The 20,286-nt window shown below is 42.8% G+C and overlaps 1 protein-coding gene across 8 annotated transcripts in view; it reads left to right on the top strand.

Moving 5' to 3' along the window:
- The window catches only part of FRS2 (fibroblast growth factor receptor substrate 2), an 83,239-nt gene that overhangs the window by 54,576 nt on the left and 8,377 nt on the right, over window positions 1–20,286 (top strand). For all 8 annotated transcript variants that reach the window (XM_084794142.1, XM_084794138.1, XM_084794139.1 and 5 more), the window contains 3 exons: window positions 13,835–13,926; window positions 17,326–17,417; window positions 17,852–18,038. In XM_084794142.1, the coding sequence (XP_084650268.1) occupies window positions 17,352–17,417; window positions 17,852–18,038 (253 nt within the window). In that variant the 5' untranslated portion in view covers window positions 13,835–13,926; window positions 17,326–17,351. The remainder of the gene's footprint in view (window positions 1–13,834; window positions 13,927–17,325; window positions 17,418–17,851; window positions 18,039–20,286) is intronic.

The raw sequence follows: 20,286 nt of genomic DNA, 5'->3' as shown, positions 1-20,286 counted from the left end.
TTAGAATTTGCAGTATCATGTGTTTAAGGAGTAGACTGCTTTGGGACTTCCTTTTCTCATTGTTGATGCTCAGCTGAGGAAGTGAGGGGAGAGCAAAGCACCAAGCCTGTTCCCAGCAGCACAGGCCCAGCCTCCCACCACACCAGAGTGCTGGGGTCAGAAGTGTGTGTGCTTAGTCCTGGGGACCGCCTTTGCCCTGCTGGTCCCTCCACCTCCAGCATGGAATGTAAACAGCATGCTCGAATCTTCCAGGGTGCTGTGGAAGGCAGGCATGGAGAGAGTGCTGCAGTAGGATCTGGAACCTCTTTAAAAGGCTTATCTCACTGTTTCACTCTCTCCATCTTTGCCATTTTCTTTTAGAAAATAAGATTTAAGTCTTCTGCATTAATACAATGTATATTCACAATGATGATGGGTCATAGTGTCTGGTATTTTTTAGGGCTCCCATCTAGAGTAGCAGATGGTTATTTTTGTGATTTTTAACTTTTTCTCCATATAGTTGACCTTATAATGCTTCTTATGCATATTATGTGTTTGTGGGCTTGTACTAATGTTTGGAGGCCAAGAAGTAGCATCCAGTATCCTCCTATTTTTTCTCTGCCTAATCCTTATTTATTGACTGATTTACTTTGTATATGTGTGCGGGTGTGTGCACATCCATTCAATGACCAAAGCAGATATGATCTCTGGAGCTAGAGTTAATAGTGACTGGGAGCCGCTTGATTTAGGTTCTGGGAACCAAACTTGGTTGGAAGAAGCTAAAGGTATCTTGTTAGAGGGCAGCTCTTAACACGAGGTGAGAGTCTTCTAGGCCTAGTTCTGGGACTAGGAACTGATACAAAGTGGAAAGGACCTTTTCTTTATTTGTGCTGCTATAGTGCTGGCACGCCACAGACTGGGCAACATACAAGGAGCAGAAACTTATTTTCACCATTATGGATGCTGAAAATTGTAAGATCAGTGTACCAGCTGGGTCCTTGTCTGGTAATTACTGCTTCCTGCAGAGAGGAGAAATGTGTGCCATGTGATGGAAGGTGGAAGAAGAAAGGCCAATGTGAAGCCTCCTTTGTATGGGCCATAATCCCATCCACAAAGAGGCGCTCCATGACCTAATCACCTCTCACCTCCCCATCCCTGCCCCCACCTCCTACCACACTGGCCACCAGCTTTCAGGTCCTGGATTTTGGAGGGCCATATTCAGACTGCAGCAGGAAAGGAAGGAGTGCACATGGCCAAGAAAACAAAGCCAAGGCTCAAGGCTTTTGAACATAGTTTTTTTGTTTGGTTGGGTTTTTTAATGTCAGTAGTGAAGTATTTATAAAAGTTTTGGTGAGACCGCCAGAAACTTTTGCAGTTGCTAATGATTTTTACATTCCATAGATTGTCAAACATTGCCCCGCTCTTTAACATATATCACTCAGAAAATTGAACAAGTAGGATAGGTTTTTTTGTGTTTTTTTTTTTTTTGAGTATCCTTTGTTTTTGAATCTTTTATACAGCATATAATTTCATTATTTTCACTTGGCATACTGAATATGTAAAACTATAGTATACATAGTTTATAAATTGAAGCCAGTTTTAGAACAGTGGATTTGGGGTCTTTGTCCTTACCGTATGACATGTTCATGTTTTGCTGCATGATGAAAGATAAATAACTAGGTTGCAGGTTAAGTTTTTAGAGAAGTTTCTGTTATGTGTGTGTGTGTGTGTGTGTGTGTGTGTGTGTTGTCAGTGGTGCACAGGTGGTGATTAGTGGACACCTTGAGAAAGTTGATTCTCTTGTTGAAATCAGGTGTCAGGCTGGTAGCAGCACCTGGACCTGTGGAGCCATCCGGCCAGCCCCTGAAGAAGTGTCTTACCAGGCAGAGCCTCACAACCTGAGAGTTTAAACAACACTTGTATCCAGTGAGATAAATAGTAAACCAGTGAATGATTTTGGTAGTTTATTATTATTATTAAAATTTTTATTGTATGTGTATGAATACTTGGCCCGCGTGTATGTCTGTGTACTGAGTGCACGTTTGGTGTGCATGGCGGACAGAAGAGGGCATTGGATCTTCAGAACTGGATTACGTATAGCTGTGGGTCACCATATTGGTATTGGGAATCAAACCTGGGGCCTCTAGAAGAATAGCTGGTACTCTTAAGGGCTGAGCCATCTCTCCAGTCCCAAATGCTTTTATTTTTTTACTTAAGTATACTTATTTTTTGAGTTCTACCAAAGCAGCATTGATTAAATTAATAGGACTTGGTTTACTTCTATTATATAGAAAAACATTTCATAAATGTTTCCAGTTTGTCACAGATACCGCAAATTTTTAGTTTAGAATATTCTGGTTTACTTACTTTAAGGGTTAGGTGTGTAGTTTTGTTGGGTGGGTTATTTAAAATGCCATTGTGGGTTATGTAATGAAGAATTTGATTGACTATATTTCAGAGTGTCACAGTTTTCTCTGCCTGGTTGTTTATTGTATGAACATAATATATATTGTGTAATAAAATGTCTCTTTTATTCTGAAAGGCTCAGTTTGGTTTAGTCCCAGGTCCAGGCAGACATCAAGACTGGGTATAAGAAACTGATGTTACCGCTGTCAGTCTCAACTTTAGGTCCTCACTGCGCTTATTATTTGGTTTTACTTGAGCATGTGGAAGGACTAAGAAAGTGTCCGTGCAGAACATTCTCCACAGTTGAGTGGAGAGTGGGATATTACTTTCTCACATACTCTGGTGCCTCACCTTTGACCATGTCCCCTGGAGGGGGAGACCTGGTGGCACTCAGAGGAAGGACAGCAGGTTACCAAGAAGAGACTTGATACCCTATGAACATATACAGGGGGAGGTAATCCCCCTCAGGAACAGTCATAGGGGAGGGGAATAAGGGGAAAATGGGAGGGAGGGAGGAATGGGAGGATACAAGGGATGGGATAACAATTGAGATGTAATATGAATAAATTAATAAAGGAAAAAAATAGTGGACATTAAAAAAAAACAATTAAAAAAAAAAAAGAAAGAAAGTGTCCGTGGAGGTGGTAGCGTAAGGAATGCAGCTAGCCCGGTAGTCCATTCCTTGCATGCCTTAGGAACTTGAAGTCTAGCAGTTAGTTGTGTGTTGTGTGGTGCTGGAGGTCCAGCCCAGAGGCTCACACTTGCTAGGAACGGGCTTCCTGAAGGCCTTATGTCTGCAGGTCAGAGATACGCCTTGATACTGAAAGGATTCGGGCTCTCTAATTCAAACCCTTTGTCATATACCAAGGCTTCAAGTGCTACATTAAATTTAATTGAAGCTGAACTTTGTTCTTGTAATTGATAGTTTTAAATTTTAATAAAAGTTGTTTTAGGTAACTTTTTGTTTCCTATTCTGCTCATAGAGTCCCATATGATCTGGCTGGATTTTACTGTTTGGGTTACTTGCTTTTAGATTTAAAAAACAAAAACCCCAAACTCAGAGTAGGTTGAAACTCCACACAAACTGCTACCACAGAACAAAAGTGCTGACCAAGATGAATCAAGCCCTGTAATGTGCACAGAAAGGAAAGCCTCTGCTTCTCCCCCACTTTGAAGAACAAGCATTTTCCTTGCCAAGGAGGACTGACTTCAAGTGGACCAGCTGTCCATATTGGGAGCATAGTGTTGCTACGGTGACCACGGCTGTTTGGAGAAGAATGCAGCTGAGAGGGCAAGTTCTTGATGTGTGAGCTGAGGGAAGGAATGTGGTGTGACTATGCATCACTCCTCCTGGTCACATGCTCCCAAAGTGCTGTGTGGGCAGCATGGAGAAGCAGGGCTGAGAGCCCTCACTGGTGTGTGTTTAATCATGATTTCCTGTGAGCCAGAAACTTACAGTTCAGAAAGAAAATGCCTGCGTGTGTGTGTGTGTGTGTGTGTGTGTGTGTGTGTGTGTGTGTGTACACGTGTGTGCACATGCATTTGGAGACAGGGAGGCTACTTTGATGTTGGATGAAATAAGTAAATTTCTTTTGCTTCATAACATAAACATTCATTATATTCAATTTTTAAAAAGTATTTGATATAAATGTTTATTTCATCCCATCCTTTTTAGTCATGAATACAGTGTTGCTAAGTTCCCAGTTTAATGATATGTTCTTTGCAGTTTTGTTTCTTTGACTTAATCAGAATTACTTGGAAAGCCCCTTCTGCCCTCATTGCTGTTGTAAGAACAATCCTCCAACCTCAGCCTCCCAAGTGGGTCTGACCACAGAAATAACTCTGTTATGTCTGGCTGTGTTGTTGCCCACTCTTTCCCCTCACCTCTGTTACTACTCTTTCCAAGGAAAAGCTTATCTTTGTTTTGTTGTTGTTTGTTTACTTGTCTTTGTTTTTGTTTTGTTTTGAGACTGGATTTGGCTTTGTAGTTTGTAGGCTTACCTTAAACTCATGACTGTCCAGCGTCAGCTTTCTGAGTGCTAAGATCAGGAGGGTATGCTATATTGTGCAGCTAGGGAGGTCTTAGCCTTGTGTCTTTAAGTGTTGGAGACAGTCTCTCGTTGAACTTAGTTTGCCATTTTGGCTAGGCTGGCTGGCCAGCAAGTCCTAGGATCTGTCTGCCTGCCTTTCCAGTGCTGTGGTTATAGGCACATGCCTCCATTCCCAGCCTTTTAAATTGGAGCTGGGGATCTGAACTCAGGTCTTCATCCTTGTGTGCAAGCTCTTTACCCACTGAGCCGTCTCCCCAGCCCTGTGAGATCCTAACACATTGCTCATCCTCTACCACATCTACAGATAGGTTCTGGCATTTGTGTGTAGTATAAAATGTAGTGATTTAAAGGGAGCTGGAGAGATGGCTTCCAATAGGAGCCCTTGATTCTCTTCCAGAGAGTTAGAGTTGAGTTCTGAGTGCATAGGTCAGGTAATTGCCACCTGTACTGACTGCAGCCCCAAGTGATCCAGTGCCTGCTCCTGGCCTTCTCTGCAGGTGCCCACACATGCATGGCATCCATTCTACAGACACAAAGCCATGCAGAGAGAAAGGCACACTTCCTGCCTCAATCCTGACAGCCATGGGCACTGCTGCTCATACTTTAAGTAAGGGATACATGTAGACAGAGCCTGAAACATGTACCAGTTTTCTCTTACCTTTTTCTTTTCTAGTTTCTACAATAACTGTATGGGTTGTTTGCTTGCTTGCTTGCTTGCTTGCGACAGTGTCCTATGTATCCCAGGCTTACCTCCAGCTTGATAGGTGCTACATGGCCTTGATCTCTGACCCTTCGCCCCCATATTCAGCTTTTGGGATGCTGCAGGTTGAATTTAGGACTTCACCTATGCTAGGCTGGTGCTCTGTCAAGCGAGCCACATTCTACCTCAGTAATACATTATCTTAAGTGAGGCATGCAGAGGTAACACTTAACATGTGAAGCAACTGGAATGCTCACAGCCCTGTCAGCCATAAGTTACTTATTTTACGTCTCACTGTGTAGCCCTTGGTAGTTTCAACTAGAAATCACCCTTCCTCGGCCTCCAAAGTTGCTATGGCCTCTGGCTGTTTATTTTATTTGTTTGTTTAGGTTTTTGAGACAAGGTTTCTCTGTGTAGCCTTGACTGTCCTGGACTTGATTTGTAGACCAGGCTGGGCTCGAACTCACAGCGATCCACCTGTCTCTCCATCCTGAGTGCTGGGATTAAAGGTGTGCACCACCACGCCTGGCTGGTTGTTTATTTTCTTAATTGGATAATCTACTTGAGTTGACAAGCTTTTGTTTGATTAGTTTTGTAATTATAGAGTTTGAAGGGTAATTAGATAATTAAAATAATTAGATTTCTAAATTTATTTGGCTATTTCATGTTTTACAGTAGATGTTGGTAAGCTTTGATGCCACCTCAAATAAGTGTAATCAGTTTACACCCACCCCCTACACTCTCACAGTGATCCTTAATTTCTGTAGTCAGATGTAAAGTTATCTTTCCTTCATAGTTCATGCTAAGAGAGAAGTCAGGTTTTCATGTAGGAGTAGTTTTTGTTTCTGAGTGCTCTGCTTTAGTGCACTGGTCTCCCTAGTCCTGAACCATTGCTCATAGAGGTATGTCTTAGACAGCTGTAAGTTCAAGTCCAACTTGGCCCATAGAGTAAGTTCTAGACCAGCCAAGGCTACACAGACCCTGCCTCAAACAAACAAAGTCCTAAAAACAAAAAATGAATTTTACAGTTACTAAATATTTGTTCTCTTAGATATTTGAAACATGTCTACTAAAAAGTGGTCATAAAATGGCTCTATTTACATAAAATTATTTTACTTTAAAATTACATAGACCTGTTCTTAGTATGAATTTAATTCTACATTTAAATTTTTAAGCTTTCATTTCACGTGCCGTGGTGTTTTGCCTGCGTGTGTGCCTGGAGAAGGTGTCGGGTCCTCGAGAACTGGAATTACAGACAGTCGTGAGCTGCCGTGTGGGTGCTGGGGACTGAGCCTGGGTCCTACTGGACGAGCAGCAGTGCCCTTAAGTGCTAGGCTACCATTCCAGCCTCCTAATTCTACATTTTTTAATGCTAATTCCTCACAAAATTTTTATAAAATTCAGTTAAAAGCAGAGTTTTGTAGGAAGCATTTCACCGTAGGAAGAGCATCTATAGCCTGGGGGTTGGGTTTTAAATAGCATTCTCCAGGAAAAGGAGTCAGCCTTGCAAAGGCGGGAGTATAGCGGGGAAGCAGCCCGTAGTGGTGCACGCCTTCAATCCCAGCACTCAGGATGGAGAGGCAGGTGGATCGCTGTGAGCTCAAGGCCAGCCTGTTCTACAAAGTGAGTCCAGACAGCCAATGTTACACAGAGAAACCTTGTCTCAAAAAACAAAAAACAACAACAACAAAAAAACCAAACAAACAAACCCAAAAACCAAATGAAAATGCTCCCAATGGCCAGAATTGAAATACTTTGAGCAAGAAAATCATGTAAAGCAGTATTAGTTATAACTCAAAAATGAGAAATAATTGATCAGTGCTGCAGATATGGCCCAGTGGAGAGATTACCAGCCTAGCATACCAGTTTGACACTGTTCTGTCTTCAGAGTGAAATAAAACTGCACTCCAACACCCTCTCTTTTTGTGTGTGTCATACTGGGGATTGAACCCAGGATCTTATATACACTAGATCAGAGCTACTCTACCACTGAGTGTTATAACCTCAGTTGCTGCTCCCATCCCCTCAATGCTGCAGAATGCCAACGACAGTGCTTATGGTGCGCCTTCTAACCCACACTACCTTTTCTCACTTTGAGATGGGATCTTACTGAAATTGCACAGGCTAGTCTTAAGCTTAGAATCTGCCTTAGCTTCCTGAGTAGGCCTGCATCACCGTGCTTGGCCTCCTATCTTTGTGAGTGTGGAGGCTTTCTTTTTAAAACATGCTCTATGGGAAAGCGGTGCCGTGGAATAGGTTCCATTGGAGAAGAGGCAGGCACTGGGGCCAGGTGGCCAGGCTTGACGTCGGCCACAAATCATGTTGGTAGTCTTTCAAGGGCTGTAAAGTTGTATCTCTGATTCTCCCCAACCTTATAACCCTGGTCTAATTATAAGAAAAACATGAAACAAATTCCAGCAAAGAGCCTTATAAATTATTTAACATAGGATTACTCAGAACTGGAGGGGTCGCCAGAAACAAGGAACGTCAGGAGAAAAGTGTGTTATAGCCAAGAGAAGCCGTAAGAGATTCTGTGACTCCGTATACAAGTATCCTTTATATCCAAGTGCACATAAGAAAAATGTACTGCTGGGCTAACCTAGAACATACTATGTGGCTTCAAATTCCTGACAGTCCTCCTGCCTCGGTGTCCTGGATATTGGTGTTACAGGCCTCAGCTTCTGTGCAGGCCATAATGTGTGTTCCCGGTTGTTAGCAATGGCACCCTGCTCTTCCTTACAGCAGTCACCGTCTACTCTATGGTGTTAGTGGTCTGGGGTGGGCACAGGCTCTGTGTGGGCTCTACCACTGTCTGCCCAAGGCTTCCCTAAATCTAAAACTTAGTGCTAAACTAAGCTTTCTCAAGTAGTCTTTCATTCCAGAAAATATGTGCTTCATACTTTTTTGAAAACCATATTTTAAATTATACTATGCTCTTGAGAAGCCCATGTTTGTATTTTATTTTATTTTATTTTATTTTATTTTATTTTAAAATCTAGTAAATATAGTAAAGGAGTACTTTGCCAGAGGCCATTGGGTAAATGGTTCTTGCAAACAGGCTCTGTATTTGGCTGCATTTGTGGCCCCCTGAAGACACACTCATAAATGAGTTATGTCTTTACAATCTTAACTCCTTTAGGATATTTTAAGGCTTTTTTTTAATCTTCAGATTAACCAAAATTCTTATAAAATATAAAATACTGATTGCTTGTTTGTCTGTTTGGTTTTGCCTGTTTTTATACTGAGTTTCTGTTGAGCTTAACTTGTAAAAGAAAGGCTGCAGCCCTGCTGTTACTAATGTTGCCAAGTCTACGTTAGTATAAAAGTAGCACTATGTTGCAATTCAGATGGATTAGTGTGGGTTTTAGTCTATAATATGGTAGTTCTGGGTACACGCTTTTTTTTCTTCTAGCAATATTTTAACATAGTTTTAGTAATTTAAAGAGATATACTGGTTTTACATAAGTAACATTCATTTTTCAAAATAATTTTGTATTAAACACTTGATCTAATTACTCTTTTGTTGGTAAAGCAAATACCATCAGGGCAGTGGAGGAGGAAAGCAGTGCTAGCTGCTTCCTAATTTGTGTATTTTGGGGAGAGGAAGCGTTCTGAATATTTTCCTTTCCCACAAGATTTTCTTAGTATTGACAAAATAAACACATTCATTTCTGGCATTTTAATTAAAGTGTAAAAACGCATATGTTGCCAATTCCAGTCCTAAACAATTTCAGCCTAATATTAACAGGAGGAATTTGAAATCTTTATGATGACTTTACCCTTAAGGTTAAAGAAGAAGATAATGATGAACCTAATTCATTGATATTTATAAACTATTTTTTTTAGTAGTTTGTAATGTTCTAAGGTTGCATTTTTAAACTATTTGTACACATATTCCTATTTTAGCTGAACTATTTTCAATACACAAGAGGGTGCCACTACGTAGACCAGGCCGGCCTTGAACTCAGAGATCTTTCTGCCTCTTTCTGAGTGCTTGAGATCTTTCTGCCTCTGCCTTCTGAGTACAGGAATTGAAGATATGTACCACCACACCCAGCTCATATTATTATTATTAAATTTTATTTTATTTTGTATTTTTTGGTTTTTCATGACAGGGTTTCTCTGTGTAGCCTTGGCTGTCTTGGACTCACTTTGTAGATCAGGCTGGTCTCCAACTCAGAGATCCACCTGCCTCTGCCTCTCAGAGTGCTGGGATTACAGGTGTGCTCCACCATGCCCAGCTTTTCATTTTACTTTTTATGTGTATGTGAGTACTTGGTGCCCACACAGGGTAGTAGAGCATGCTGGATCCCCTAGAACTGGAGGTCAGATGCTAGGAGGCACCATAGCGGTGCTGGGAGCCGAACCAGAGTCTCCACAAGAGCAGCACGTGCTCTTAGCCACCGAGCAGCTCTCCGGCCTCTGTTGTTACATCACTTCTCTTGTCCCTTTCTCAGGTCTTGTTTAGGCAGTCATGGATGACTTCATGCATGTAGTTCTGATATTATAGCTAGAAAGCACCTCTGTATTTTTTTAATTGTGTGTGTGTGTGTGTGTGTGTGTGTGTGTGTGTGTGTGTAAAACTTACAGGCATTGGTTCTTTCCTACCATTGGGTTGCCAGGAACAGAAAAATCGAAGCTCCGTTGTACTGTCTATAATCACTTCCTTTTCACTGTATCTTCATTACTTTTAGTTCTGAGTCATTCAACAGTGGAGAGAAAGCAAAGAGATTTAAGAACTCATACAAAAGATCGGACTCAAATATCAATGACACTATGGCCCAGTGAGTTATGTTCATGGCAGGAATGCATTAGTTTGTTGGAAACCAAGAGCGTGTTTTCATGTTCAAAGTATGCTTTTAAAGGAAGCACAGACATCTTACATGGTAGGCATTTATTCTGAGAGTTTAAAAAGCAAGCAAATTAGCCCCAATACTTTGACAGTGCTAACAGTCAAAATAAAACATAAAGTAATAAAATAGAGTGCAGTGGCACACACCTGCGGTCCAGCACGCAGGAGAGCGAGGAAGGAGGGCTGCGAGGTGCAGGGCAGCCAGGCCTGAAGAGGCCCTGTCCTACAAAAGCCAAGCAGAGAAGCAGTAACACAGTAGCAAACACTCGGATAAGGATTGGTCTTTAAAAAGAGGACAGAGGAGCTGGGTGTGATGGCGCAGCCTTTAATCCCAGCAGAGGCAGGGGGATCTCTGAGTTGAGACCAGCCCGGTCTACAGAGTGAGTTCCAGGACAGCCAGGGCTACAAAGTGAGGCCTGTCTTAGCAAACAAACAAAAAAGAGGACAGAGTAAATGTTTTCCAAAGATTTAAAATGGGACTTTTAATTATTTTTAACTACTTACAGGTTGGCATACTGATTCTGTAATATGCCTAACTTCAAAATGAACTTTCCTTCCTTTGTTTCTCTCCCTGTCTCTCTATCTCTGTGCCCCCCCCCCCATCTAGGCCAGTCTTATACTAGCTGTAAACTCATTCAGTGTGGAAGTGGGCAAATGCTGAGATGCCTGAACAAAGAAAGGAAGGAAGGAGGGCTCTCCTGGAAAATTAGTTTAAAGTTTTTAGAAAAGAGGTAGACAGTGGGAGCATAGCTTCAAATAAGAGCAGTGGGCTGTGGTAGAGTGCTTTACTGTGGGCAGCTTTATAAAGCAGACACAGCCTGGTGCACCTTCTGAGTCTCTGGAGACTACAAGATGTATACAATGGGGCTTCTTGAACTTTTTTTATGACCCCTTTTTGTGTAAGAAATTTTTTAAAAAATAATTACAGGTATATGCTTATAAAATATGTGTCCAAATGTAACAGTTACTGATAATAAATCATGAAATTAAAAAATTTTTTGATGATGTGTATTATTTTACCAAAAGCAATTTTGCATGCTTATTTCTACATAAAGAATTAAAGCCGGGCATGGTGGCGCATGCCTTTAATCCCAGCACTCGGGAGGCAAAGGCAGGCAGATCGCTGTGAGTTCGAGGCCAGCCTGGTCTACAAAGTGAGTCCAGGATGGCCAAGGCTACACAAAGAAATCCTGTCTCGAAAAACCAAAAAAAAATTAAAAAAATAAAAAAATAAAATAAATAAAAATAAAAAAAAAAGAATTAAATGTTAGGTGAGTGTGTGATACTGCAGGACGGGGAATCAAACATCTTCATAGTTGCTTGATATTTTGATTTTGTAGTAATCCATTCTGAGAATGTTCATATGTAGTATGAAAATGGCAGAAGCACTTTTAGAACCATTTCAGAAATTGTTAGAGAATCTCTCCTAGGCCCAAACCAAAATTCACGGATCAACTTCTGTGGCAGCTTAAATAGTGCTTTCTAAAGTCAAGCGTTCTGGTACAGTGCAGTTCAAAGGTGCCCTGACTGGATCCTCACCTGCAGAGGAGCGAAGGTGGAGAACTGCACGTGCACTGTAAGCCTGCCGTGCACAGCGGTTAGTGCTCCTCTCTGAGCCAGGTCTTCCAGGCAGTGCTCATCGATGCTTCCGTATAGTGAAGTCATGCGTTGCCGTGCAGTAGACTGCTGTCAGACACAGCGCAGATTTATGGCCTATTTGATACCTACTTTATTTTTGATCGTTGAACATTCAAAAACCTTTGGGGCTGGAGGATGGTTAATAGTTAAGAGCACTTGCTGTTTATGAAGGAGACCCAGGGTTCAGTTCTCCGGCAGCTCACAGCCCTCTCTAATTTCAGTTCCACGGATCTGCCATCTTCTCTGGCCTCTGCAGGCACCAGGGATGTGTGTGGTACACAGACAAATCTGCAGGCAAAACTCATGCATATAAAATAAAGATAATTTTTAAAACAAAAAACTGCGCTGGAGAGATGGTTCAGCCGTTAAGAGTAGTGTCTGTTCTTCTGGAGGTCCCAGCAACCACATGGTGGCTCACACCATCTATACTGAGATCTGATGCCCTCTTCTGACACACAGGTGTACATGCAGATAGAGCAGTCATACATATTAAATAAATAAATAAATCTTTAAAACAAAATCAAGAACTAGGGAGGTGGCTCAGCAGTTAAAAACACTTGTTTTTCCAGAGGACCCAGGTTTGAATCCCAGCATTCATATGGCAGCCCACAACTGTCTGTAACTTCAGTTCCAAAATATCTGGTGCTGTTGTTTGGCCTCCACAGGCCTCAATCATGTGTGTGCTGCACAGACATACATGTAGGCAAAACACATGTACACCAAAATAAAAATTAAAAATTATTTTTATAAAACACTGTATGAAATTCTCAGACTCAATAAAAATATATTTTAAAACAAAAAACCAAAATCCTCTTTTATTGTTGTCAAAAATTTTTTTTGACACCTGTAGCTCTTAATAAGCCATGTTGTCCAGATGTCGTTTGTGCTCGCCATCCCAGCCCTAGGGAGGCTGTGACAAGAAGGCCATCCCCTGAGACTAGCCTAGACTATGCTATAGAAGCTTAGCGTGGTGGTCCTCAGCCTTCCTAACGCTTCAGCTCCTAATTACACCTCCTCATGCTGTGCTGCCCCCACCAATAATCATCTTATTACTTCATAACTGTAATTTTGCTACTACTATGAATGGTAATGTAAACATCTGCTATGCAACCCCTGTGAGGGCTACAGGTTGAAAACTTCTGTAAAGTCCAAGCCTTAGCTTATCTAACAAGGTCCCCCATCTGAACAGACAAGCTAGCAAGAAGCTATGCTAAAAGAGACATGGAGCTACCACACAACCCTCTGTGGGATGTAAACAAGTACCTAGTGTGCTCGCCTATGTGTGGGGATTTGTAGTCAGAGATGAAACTGTTGGTTATCTGTAAGTACATGATTTTGGAAGGTGTTTGGTTGGTTGGTTTTTGGTTTTTTTGAGACCGGGTTTCTCTATGTAGCCCTGGCTGTCCTGGACTTGACTTGTACACAGGCTGGCCTTGAACTCACAGAGATCGAGTGCTGGGATTAAAGGTGTGTGCCTGTGTGCCACCACACCCAGCTTTGAAATCTCTTTGAATCTCTGCACACTCTGATAAAGCGCCTGATAGGTGCAGTGTAGGTGTCCAGTGAGTACCTTTCTATTGAGTGAGGTCCCTAAACAAACTGAGCTAAAATGTCCAAAACACAGTGAGATCTCTTACAACTGTAGACTAGTTTATTGCTAGAACTGACATTATCCTGTGACTCTTTGGAATTTTTTCTTACCAGTTTTAGGTTGACTAGTATTACCTGGCTGGGGCGGCAGTGTCCTAGGAAATAAGAGAGACAAAGGGTGGATTCTAAAGGAGTCTTGACTTTCAGGAAGAGTCACCAAGAATGCAGAATTAGTGTACTGCAGGCTTAAACAGGACTTTGGGCCTGGACAGGAGCCATATTTATAGCAGAGGACTTCTGTTTGGAGAGGTGAACCAGCCAGGAGCATTGTAGAGCTCAGGCTGGTGCATCATCATTTGATCTTTATCGTCATTTGGTCTTTAAAAACCTAGCTTAGATACTAAGTTTAAGTCAGTGTTTTAGATATTTGAGTCTGGGCGTGTAGGTCAGCTGAACTAGTAGTGCCACCAGAAGCCTCACAGTGAAAACTGTTACCTCAAAAGAAATAACGTCTGGGAGTTGGATGTGTGCTTCAGTAGGTAAGAATATGCGCTCAGCAGGTACAAGTCCCTGGGTTCAACTGCCGGAAAGAAATTAATTGTTTTCTGTTACTTTTAGGTTAAGTTAGCAGTCGAAGACATTGTGTTTTGAAATATGATTAATCTCCTGATGCAGCATCAGAGGCTCACAGTATTAATGGCCATATTTAGGTAAGTTGAAATTTACCTTAAAAGAAAGGACCAGTTAACTTAATTTCATTGAATGCAACCATTTTGTGTCTTGATTTACTGACTGTCTCATCACCAGAAAATAAGGGCTTCAATTAACAAACACTGTCCTAACATAGTGCCTTCAGCTGACTGGTGGCGCGTTCGTCTCAGACAGAAGGCGCCTCTCCCTGTTGAATGCTCTCCTGGGGAGCATGAGGCTGCTGAAGTAAAGCTAAGCTATTCAGAATGTGGGGTATACAGAGCCTTGCTGGTCCCTGTGCCTAGGTTCAGGCCTCAGAGACTTGAATGCAAATTTCACATCTGTTAGGCAGCACACAGCTGTTGCCATCAGGAATTCTGAGCACCTCTGGGTGTCCGCACTGGGCCACGAGAATGGCCTCATCAACAGCAAGCACAGATGGAGAAGGCACCAGCCCCTCAGGAGAAGTACTTCCTGACAGAGTCAGAGAGAGGAGGGCTCCTTCCCTTCCCTTCAGTTGTGTACCTAGTGGTGACCCCAGCAGGTCCAGTAGTCGCGATACAGCCCTGGCTAAACCAGACAAGTCACGGAACAAAGCCAGAAGTCATGAGTTAGGAAAGGGTCACGCAGGGAGGAGGAGGGTGGTCCATAGGAAGAAGGGAGGTGGAAGAGACGGAGGTCAGAGGAGCACACGGGTCCCCTGGAGCTGGAGGTGCAGGGGATTGTGAGCCACCATCTGAGTGCGGGGAGCCAAAACTACGTCCTCTGCAAGAGTAGTAAGTGCTCTTAACTGCTGAGACCCAGCCTTCCTTCCCTTTATATCTTTAGTGTCACGTGCGTTCTGACATTTCTGAGCTCCTCTCTCAAGCCCATAGTCGTGCATATAACTTTTGTTTGCCTTCCTTTGACTGCTGTCTGCAAACTCAGCTGAGGTAGCTGAGGCTGACCTTGTCATTACTGCCGGCAGCAGAGCCTTGGCCATGCAGCTGGTACCTGTCATCTGCACAGCAGGCACTTGTGTTGCTCCTTTGTACCAAGCTAGGTACTCAGTGCTGCCAGCTGTGCCTTTAAATCCATCCCTTTCCTCCTGGTACCTATTGTTGCTGTGCTGTTAGGACTTTATGGTGTTTCATTTTCCTGTTGATTTCTGAGTTCATCTCCTCCTCAAGTGTATCCTGCAGGCAGGTAAAATTTAAATACCTGGGCTGGAGAAATGGCTCAAATGTTAAGAGCACTGTCAGCTCTTCCAAAGGTCCCAGTTCGATTCCCAGCACCCACATGGTGGCTTACAACCATCTGTAATGAGATCCAGTGCCTTCTTGTGGCGGGCAGGCGCGCATGTGGGCAGCATGCTGTATAAGTAACACATTTTTAAAATTTTTTAAAATTTAAATACACATCTGAGTATCTCCCTTTTGTGGTTAAAGTGAATGATAGGGAGGTTGGGGAAAGAATACCATATAATTTTAAGCTTTTCAAAAATGTTTCTATCAATTATATCTGTTTCATAAACTAAAAATATTTTTCTCATCTAATAATTTAACACTTGTTGGTAAAGACCGTGAAACATTGGAAGAGCATATACTATGTTAAATGGTATGCTAGTTCCCTGGAAAATGAAGATGACGAGGTGTGCCAGTCTCTAGAGATTGGTGAAGTGAGTCAGTGCAGACAGAACTTTTATGAAAAACACGACCCAATGTCATGATTGTTTCTCTGTAGAAACATTGGAGGTTGTCATTTCTAATTGCCAGGCATTCTTTACCTTAGTGGAGTATAGGTCATTTAGTTCACAAATGGTCGAAGTATGTACATTTTTGCTGAGCACTAGGTGTGCAGGGATGAGTAAGGTCCCTTCCGGAAAGGAACCCATCGGGGAGGGAGAGCGGGGCGGGGGGGGTGGGGGGGGGCTTTTGCACAGCCTAGGGCAAGTAGACAGGATGTGCAGAAGTCTAATGAACTTTAATAGGCTGGAGTCAGGGAAAGTTTAATCTTGGCAAAGGGAGCCAGTGTAGTGGTGCACGCCTTTAATCCAACACTCCGGAGCCAGAGGCAGGTGAATCTCCGTGTGTTCGACGCTAGCCTGATATAAGTAGTGAGTCCGGGACATCCAGGGCTATTATACAGAGAAACCCTGTCTTGAAAAACCAAACCAAATCAATCAATCAATCAATCAATCTTGGGAAAGGGAAGCCACAGAAAGCTGATGTGGAGCTGGGTGTGGTGGCACACGCCTTTAATCCCACCACTCAGCTCTCAGGGAGGCAGAGGCAGGCGATCGCTGTGAGTTCGAGCCCAGCCTGGTCAACAAAGCAAGTTCAGGACAGCCAAGGCTACACAAAGAAACCCTTTCTCAAAAAAATAAAAATAAAAACGAAAAAAGAGCTGCTGTAGAGGAAAATGGCTTGTTTATTCTAACTAGAGGTAAGGTAGTTTAGCAGAGGAAAAGGACAACTTGATTTTTAAACCCGAAAGTGGTAAAGAGCCACTGAAGCACTGTAAACGGTTTCAGTCAGCCCTGTGTGACACCCGTGCTCCTGTGCACCTTTCCCCACGTAGCAACTGGCAAATGGATGTTGCTTCTCTCCTTTGTTTAGAAGTAATGCTCTGCATTCTCCTTTGTTTATTGAGATGCCCTTGAACACCTGTTCTCACCTCTGCAACCTTTTCTCTCTGACCTTCTATGGCAAAGGGTTAAATACACAAACTGTATCAGGCTGGCCAGTGCTGTGTGTTTTACACCACTAGTAGCGTTTTGTGTTGTCCTTCTTTCTTACTAATGTACTGTTTAAAACGTGACAATGTATGTTGCTTGCCAATGAACTCCTGTCTAATAGGATATGTAAAGGTACTACAGTGAGCAATAAGAATCAAAATACCTGCTAGCTAAAAAGGTAGCTTCCTTTAAACAGTATGTTTTTCCTGAGACAAGGTTTCAGTGTTCATCCCTGGCCGGCCTGAAACTCGCTATATAAATCAGGCTGGCCTCAGGGTCACAGGGAGCAGCCTGTCTCTGCTAGGATAAAAGGCATGTGCCGCACACCCAGCTTTCATTTTATTTTATATTTAAAGACAGGACTTGAAATTTCTGATTAGCTATAAAATTAATTTCTTGATTAACTGTTGAGTAACTGTAAGCTAATTATTTAGGTAGTGAGTGGTACATGGTTTTAGAATAAACAGACCTTACCTTTATAAATTAAACTGGAAATGTGAGTTTCTTTGGCATGTACCTTATATAATTTATCTTATCACCATGTAGAATTGACTGACTAATTGAATGAAGTTTAGTTCTAAACATTAACATAATCGGGCTTTCTTTTCTGCATCAAAGTATCATGCTTGTGTGGGATGCTTTCTTGTCTTTTCCTGTTGGTATCCTGAATATAATAATTTTCTTCAAATTATTCTCTATGTAGTGCTCACATGGTCTTCTGAAGAAGCCATGGGTAGCTGCTGTAGCTGTCCAGATAAAGACACTGTCCCAGATAACCGTCGGAACAAGTTTAAGGTCAGTATAGCCAGCAGAGATATGTACTTACTGTCTTCTTCTGCCTCCTTGGATGTGCTTGGACACTTCATGTACCTTGCCTTCTCTCTTTTATTTCTTCTCGCTTCACACAGTCTAACTTGTCTTATTTGAGTCACCTATGGTACTTTCTTACTAGCAATATGGATTATTACTTCCATTTTTTTTTATTGCTGCCACAACTACCTAAAGCTAAGTACTTACAAAGAAGAGAGGTGTGTTTAACTCTCCTCTCTGAAAAGTTGAGTCAGCATAGCATTGGCCCTACCCGAGGACCACCTCGGCGTGGGAGAGTATCTGAGTGGTCTGCAAGACCAGAGCTCCTGGGAGGCAGTGAGTGAAGTGACAGGTGAGGAAAACGTCATCGTGACTATCAGCAGTGCATTTCTCTACAAGTGACCCTCCTTCCCCTGTAGGTCATTAATGTGGACGATGATGGGAATGAGCTAGGCTCTGGCATCATGGAGCTCACAGACACAGAGCTGATTTTATACACCCGAAAACGGGACTCGGTAAAATGGCACTACCTCTGCCTGCGGCGGTACGGCTATGATTCAAATCTGTTTTCTTTTGAAAGTGGTCGAAGATGTCAAACTGGACAAGGTAGGTAAAGCCTTTATTTTCTCCCAATGGCAGCATGTTTGGAGCATTGCACATTCAGTTAGTTTGTATACAGCGCCTCATTTCTGAGAGGAAGCCTGCATATGGTGTCACATGCTTGTCTACCTAGCACTTGGGAGGACTGTTGAAATTCCAGCCGGCCGGGGTTAAAAAGGAAGACCGTATGCTAATAAGTAAACAACACACGAAACTCCCAATAGGATGGTTAATAAAAAGATAAATTAGGGATTCTTTTATCAAGTATGCACTAATCACTTTGCCCTTGGTAGAAATAAAATGGTTAAGCATCTTTTGGTTCTAACTTCTTGGGCAAAGAATGTAAACAGTAGAGTCAATAAAACACAGTTTTGTTTTTTAGTGAACTTACTATTAGTAATAATAATGATGATTATGGTAATAATAATTTTGGCCCCCTGCTAAGTCACATGCCTTCTGATGAATGTTGGAGCGGGAATAATATACCTATCGTTGGACATGGTAGTGATTGTAAACTCCCTAGCTTGGTCAGTGGAAAGCGCTGCCCGGTGAGTGGTGGTCGGGCTCCCCCTGCTGTTAGAGCCTACTAGAGTGTGTGTGCAGTCCTCATGTGCTTTGCTTTGCAACAGTACCCTTTAGACAAGTGAAACTTATGTGGGGACCTTTGTGGATGTATATTTTGAGATAAGGTATATGTAATTTATTTATTTTTTTGAGATTTATTTATTATGTATACAGTGCTCTGCCTACATGTACATCTGCAGGCCAGAGGAGGGCACAGATCACATTAGAGATGGTTGTGGGCCACCATGTGGTTGTTGGGAATTGAACTCATAACCTCTGGAAGAGCAGTCAGTGCTCTTAACCGCTGAACCATCTCTCCAGCCCCCATGTAATTTATTTATTGGAAGATATCTCTTGCTGTTGTCACATTAGGATGTAGTCTTAGTCACTTTTCTATTGCTGTGAAGAGGCACCATGGCCACTTATAAAGGAAAGTGTTTGGTTGGGGGCTGGCTTACAGTGGCAGAGATTTAGTCCTTTATCACCATGGCGGGGAGCATGGCTGAACTCACGGTCTAGAGGAGCCGAGAGCTTTACATCCTGACCCACAGGCAGCAGTCAGAGACAGACTGGGCCAGGAATAGGCGTTTGAAACCTCAAAACGCCCTCTCAGTGACACACTTCCTTGCACAGAGCCACCCTCCAGTTCTCCTCAAGCATTCCACCCACTAGGACTAGGCGTGGAAGTGCATGAGCCTGCGGGGCTACTGTCATTAGACCACCGCAGTGCCTACCTCACAACTTCTTTTACTCTGATGCATTCTTACAGCTTAAAAAAAGAAAGTCTTAGGCTCAGTGTGGTGGCACACACCTGGAATCCCAGCACTCAGGGAGGCAGAGGCAGGTGGATCGCTGTGAGTTCGAGGCCAGCCTGGTCTACAAAGTGAGTCCAGGGCAGCCAAGGCTACACGGAGAAACCCTGTTTTGAAAACAACAAAAGTCTTACTACTGTTTATTTATTCTACATGAAGTGGGTTTCATTGGTATCTTCGTGCATGTACGTAATAAAGTCATATCCACCCTCTCATCCCCTCTTACTCCCCTCTCACTTCTGCTGATCCCCTTCTTTTCCCAGTTAGTCTCCCCACTGCTTTCATGTTCTTTTCAGGTGGGGCCAGTTGGGGGAATTCCAGCGAGTTTCGTTAGAGTTGTTTGCAGGAACATGGGTGAGGGTTTGTTTACAGGGGCATAGGCACCTTACCAGTGCCTACACCATTGATAAAAATGTGTTTCCTTCCCACAGTAGCCACTCACTAGGTACACATTCTGAAGCCCCTTGATCTAGTCCTGCCCCATATGAGGTGTGTTGACGAGTCTAATAATTTCAGTTCTTATGCTCGTTATCACAGCTACTGTGCATTCAGGAGTACAGCTGTCTTGCCTGCAAGTCAGGACTCCGTCCCACTCCTTGCCCTTTCTTTGGGTCTGTCTTTTCCTCTGTACTGTTCCCTGAGCCGTGGAGAGTTCAAGCAGATGTCTCAGTTAAGGCTGCATGTTCGGCAGGCGTTTGTTCTTGCCCTTTGGTCAGTCTCTGCCATCACTGCTGACCAGTGCAAAAGGAAGGAAGCTCTTTTGACGAAAGCTCCTATAGCTTTTTTTTTTTTTTTTTAAAGACAGGGTCTCTCTGTGTAGCCTTGGCTGTCCTGGACTTGCTTTGTAGACCAGGCTGGTCTCGAACTTGCAGGGATCC

The sequence above is a fragment of the Acomys minous genome, assembly GCF_964271855.1.
Source record: "Acomys minous genome assembly, chromosome: 9".
Taxonomy (NCBI): Eukaryota; Metazoa; Chordata; class Mammalia; order Rodentia; family Muridae; genus Acomys; species Acomys minous.
Note: the sequence above shows the minus strand (reverse complement) of the source record. Positions and strands in the feature narration are given on the sequence as shown.